The sequence below is a fragment of the Brachyhypopomus gauderio genome, unplaced genomic scaffold (assembly GCF_052324685.1).
Source record: "Brachyhypopomus gauderio isolate BG-103 unplaced genomic scaffold, BGAUD_0.2 sc102, whole genome shotgun sequence".
Lineage (NCBI taxonomy): Eukaryota > Metazoa > Chordata > Actinopteri > Gymnotiformes > Hypopomidae > Brachyhypopomus > Brachyhypopomus gauderio.
The window spans coordinates 68,500-73,399 of record NW_027506923.1 but is presented as its reverse complement, the minus strand read 5'-3'; the positions used below and the strand labels follow the sequence as shown (position 1 = coordinate 73,399).

The window sequence follows — 4,900 nt, the reverse complement described above, 5'->3', positions numbered from 1 at the left end:
TATGAGGGGAGGCATTAAATTATTATAAGTGTGTGTTGTTCAGTTGTTCTGGCGCGATGTGAACTTTGCCGAATCTAGCGCTAGGACCATGAAGAAAATAACCGCTCCAGGGTCCTAGTGCTAGATTCCTAGCGTTGGAGTATACGGCCTCAACAACGTCAACAATTCTCGTTCGCCACACCCCCCCCCCCCGTCAACGATGTGGAACACACCTGCATCCCCAGTAATAGTATTATTTTTTCTTGTGAGAGGTATTAAAAAGGTCTTAAAAGTCATTGAATTTGAGATTAAAAAATGTGCAGATACCCTGTTTTTGTAATGGCACATATGAAACGACTGCAGTCCCAGGCCTGTGAATCAGAAGAGTCTGGGTGTGTTTTCTGAAGTCTGGAGTCACTGGTGAGCGTGTTTGTCGGCTCTAACGCCTGCGTCTGCGTCCTGGTCAGTAATCTGCTGGAGAGCAAGGCGGACGGCATCGAGGTGTCCTACAACGCGTGTGGGGTGCTGTCTCACATCATGTTCGACGGGCCTGATCTCTGGGCGGTGGAGGAACCCGACAGGGAACAGGTGATGGACAAAATGTGGGAGGCCATCCAGAGCTGGGACGTTAGCTCCCGCCGTAACATCAACTACAGGTACGCCTGACATTTTACCTGGCGTTCCCATAACAACCTCAACATATTAGCAGGGACTAATGCAGCATATCAGAACTGGGAAGTGAACCGGGCAGCAGATGTATCGCTGGTACATCTCAACACTCTTGATGAGTTACTGTCAGGCCAGTTTGGGGGATCCATGTTTGGACCAAAAGATCATCTCAGCAGTGCAGTGAACTCCAGTCATTGTGGGACTGTAGGATTAGGATTTAGAATGAAGTAGGTTCAGCTATCTCCACCTCTCTCTCCACCCCTCTCCTTCCACCTCTCTCCACCCCTCTCTCTCCCTCCACCCCCCTCTCTCCACCTCTCTCTCTCTCCACCCCTCTCCTTCCACCTCTCTCCACCCCTCTCTCTCCCTCCACCCCCCTCTCTCCACCCCCCTCTCTCCACCTCTCTCTCTCCACCCCTCTCTCTCCCTCCACCCCTCTCTCCACCTCTCTCTCTCTCCACCCCTCTCCTTCCACCTCTCTCCACCCCTCTCTCTCCCTCCACCCCCCTCTCTCCACCTCTCTCTCTCCACCCCTCTCTCTCCACCCCTCTCTCTCCCTCCACCCCCCTCTCTCCACCTCTCTCTCTCCACCCCTCTCTCTCCCTCCACCCCTCTCTCTCCACCCCTCTCTCTCTCTCTCCACCCCTCTCTCTCCCTCCACCCCCCTCTCTCCACCCCTCTCTCCACCTCTCTCTCTGTGTCTCTGTGTTTCAGGTCGTTTGAGCCAATCCTGCGTCTCCTTCCTCAGAGTATTTCTCCCGTCAGTCAGCACTGGGCCACCTGGGCCCTTTATAACCTGGTGTCTGTCTACCGTGAGTACACACACACACACACACACACACACACACACACGTACACACACACACACACACACTAGCTGAAGCAGTCACTGGTTCCATATTGAACTGACACACACACTGACTGCCGGGTTACAGTCACAGGGTTACTCATGATTTAGATATAAAAGTTGCACTGTAAACTAGTTTAGAGTTTAATTCTCTGACCAGTGACTTTGCATGTTGCTCCATCTGTCATAACATTTCTTTAAATTAATTAAATTAAATTAATTTATTTAAAATTGAATGCTGTGATTGGATGGGCTTCTCTAATGCTGTGATTGGATGAGCTTTTCTAATGCCATAGGATTGCAGGGCTTTTGGTAATCTCTTCACTCTTCTGTGTGTAGCGGGCAAGTACTGTCCCTTATTAGTGAAGGAGGGAGGAATCACCCTCCTGCAGAACGTTCTAGAGCTGGAGTCTTCACACCAAGAGACCAAGGACATGGCACGGTACATGTGTACACACACACACACACACACACACACACACAGCAGGGCATGAGCTCCACGTGCTCTGTTCTGTTTCAATATAATGTACTAAACAGTTTGGTTATGTCCAGGCAGACACACTCATGTCCTGGATGGATAATGATATTGATGAGAAATTCTGGATAATAGTAAATGATGGGTAATAATAACTTTGCACCGATAATAAGCACCGCCCACAAAGATCCGCTCTGGTCCTCCTGGTGAAAACATAATCACAGGTGGATTGTTATGTGAGTGTTGGGCAGGACGTGTTCTGTGAACATACGGAGCTTCTCACGTCTGGCCAGCTCTGATCACACCTCTTCCTGCTTCTCTCCTAACTCCTGCAGTAAAGTGATGGAGCAGTGTGAGAATTTTAAGGAGGATCCCATGGACACCAGTAGGTAAATGCTGTGGACCAGGGGATTCGTGCATCACCCCCAGGTCCACCTTAAACCACGTGGCTGGCTGCCCCATCCCAGGATCGTTGTGTCCGTGTCTCCTCTCGGCAGTTGTGTTGGAAGCACGGGGGGCTGGGCACTCTGTCTGGCCTCTCTGACAAACATCTCTCCTCCTGTGAAGAAGCCTCGGCCCTACACTACAGGATGTGGAGATCAGCTGCACAGGAGTGTGTGTGTGTGTCTGTGTGTGGGTTTTTTTTTGCTGTTTTGTTTGTGTTGCACATAAGTGAGCAGTATTTGTATTGTTAATTCTTGGTTTTGAGTATTTGTTTTATTTGCCTTAGGTTATGTGTGTGTGTGTGTGTGTGTGTGTGTGTGTGTGTGTGTGTGCGCGTGTGTGGAGTGTAGCGCTTGTGTCTTTATAAGAACGAAACTTGTATGTTTTTGCCTCTTTCACCTTGGAGCACAAAGAGAGGACAAAAGTGTGTGTGTGTGTGTGTGTGTGTGTGTGTGTGTGTGTGTGGAGAGAAAGCATCTTATATAAGCTTCACTAAATCATATAGCACTAGGTCTCTGTGTGCTCTGTGACATCACATGCCCTAGACGGACTGAATCGATGATGTCATAATGCATCATGTGCGAAGGGCTTAGCTAGCAGGTGTGATGGTTCTTGAATGTCCGTTATCACACGAGTTTGCACAAGTGCTGCTGTGTTTGTGTATCACTCACTGAGGACGATTACTGTCGTCAGACTATGGTGGGGAGACTCTTCTCCAGACAAGCTAAAGGACTCTGCGATCTAAGCCATGATGAGGACAACACGCCATCGTCGCTCACACTCACCCTCCCAAGACTGGGCTAATGTTTGTCTGTACATAACTTGGATAAGAGCTCTCATTTTTTTCTTGTTTGTTCTTTATGTATGTTTTTTTATGATGCAGTTATAATACACTCCTATGATAAACTCCCAGTCCAGCATTGTAACTTAGTCACAGGAAGCTTCATACAGAACCAGGGGTCAGGGGTCGTCACTGGAAATGACGACTCCACTGCTTTTACAGTCTTTTATTTCCTTTTAAAGTTGAAACCTCGTTAGCATTCGCATCATTTGATTTATGTACTGGGAATCATGGTAAGATGCCAATGTTATTTAACACAAAACGTTTCATGATTTGAGGCACGGATCTCATGCCTTCGTTGATTTAAGGCCAGGTTTATTCTCTCTTCAAGGTCCAGCCTCAACCCTGTTCTACCCCATGTCATTCAAAGGTTATATGATCATTACAAGTCAATAATAGTAACTTCTAAAATATCTGAAATCGGTGCAATGCTTCTAGAATATTCTTGTGTTCCTGAAATGTAATTTCTACTTGTTTTTCTGTCAGCAGAAAGGGAGATTTCCTTTTAAGTATGTTTGTATCAGTACTGATTCCTACTGTGGGCTGAGGAACGTCACTGTCCTACAGGAGTATTTATTCTGCCTCAGCTGCTGCACCTGTCCAGGGATTCTGTTTTTCCCCGTTAGTCTTTTCTGATCATTTATTCATTCATCTTGAGCTCTAAAGCTACGATCTTTGTTTCTTTTCCAGCCAGAGTTTAAGCTCCCTCTTCTCTAGGGTTTGTGCTGGCTGAGGGAGGTTTGAAGCTGAGTTTCTAACTGGTGCCAGGTCAGTCTACATGGACGCGTTAGTCAGGAGAATACACCAGAGGAGGGCTGTGGCTGCTTCAGCCTTAACCTGCCCAACAGCACAGGCTCCGCCCCACCACCACAGGCTCCGCCCCCAGCCCTCACACTTCCACCTGCTCACAACACTGAGTGCTAAACCAACCTCTGGGTGTGTGTGCCTACGCTGCCCCTGGGGCTGGGGCAGAGGGGTGGTTTCATCTACGCTGCCCCTGGGGCTGGGGCAGAGGGGTGGTTTCATCTACGCTGCCCCTGGGGTTGGGGCAGAGGGGTGGTTTCATCTACGCTGCCCCTGGGGCTGGGGCAGAGGGGTGGTTTCATCTACGCTGCCCCTGGGGTTGGGGCAGAGGGGTGGTTTCATCTACGCTGCCCCTGGGGCTGGGGCAGAGGGGTGGTTTCATCTACGCTGCCCCTGGGGCTGGGGCAGAGGGGTGGTTTCATCTACGCTGCCCCTGGGGCTGCGGCAGAGGGGTGGTTTCATCTACGCTGCCCCTGGGGCTGGGGCAGAGGGGTAGTTTCCTCTCGTTCTGTTTGGGTTTTTTTTATGGCAATTGCAGCTCTTGGTAGAACGTGTGGAATGATTTGTACTGGATTCAGATTCTCATGTTTTTCTCACTGGTAGGATTTGGGGTGGATAGATAAATAAATACTCAGACAGTACTTTTGTTGCCGGAGTGTGTTTGTGTTGCCAGGGTTTTGAGTCATTTTAACATTGAAAGATATTGATATGTGTTCAAACTATGAAAATGACATGTTTTATTTCAGTGTTTATCAGTAAAAGGAAGCTCAATTTAGAGATTTTGAGACTTATTAGAATATTAGATTATTAGAATAACATGATTCTCCAGATTTAACTGTCC

At 48.4% G+C, this 4,900-nt stretch overlaps 1 protein-coding gene across 2 annotated transcripts in view; it reads left to right on the top strand.

Moving 5' to 3' along the window:
* zer1 (zyg-11 related, cell cycle regulator) overlaps nt 1–4,700 on the top strand; it is a 23,474-nt gene extending 18,774 nt beyond the window's left edge. For both annotated transcript variants that reach the window (XM_076993018.1, XM_076993019.1), the window contains exons 13-16: nt 447–635; nt 1,363–1,460; nt 1,835–1,937; nt 2,306–4,700. In XM_076993018.1, the coding sequence (XP_076849133.1) occupies nt 447–635; nt 1,363–1,460; nt 1,835–1,937; nt 2,306–2,363 (448 nt within the window). In that variant the 3' untranslated portion in view covers nt 2,364–4,700. The remainder of the gene's footprint in view (nt 1–446; nt 636–1,362; nt 1,461–1,834; nt 1,938–2,305) is intronic.
* The last annotated feature ends 200 nt before the right edge of the window (nt 4,701–4,900 follow it).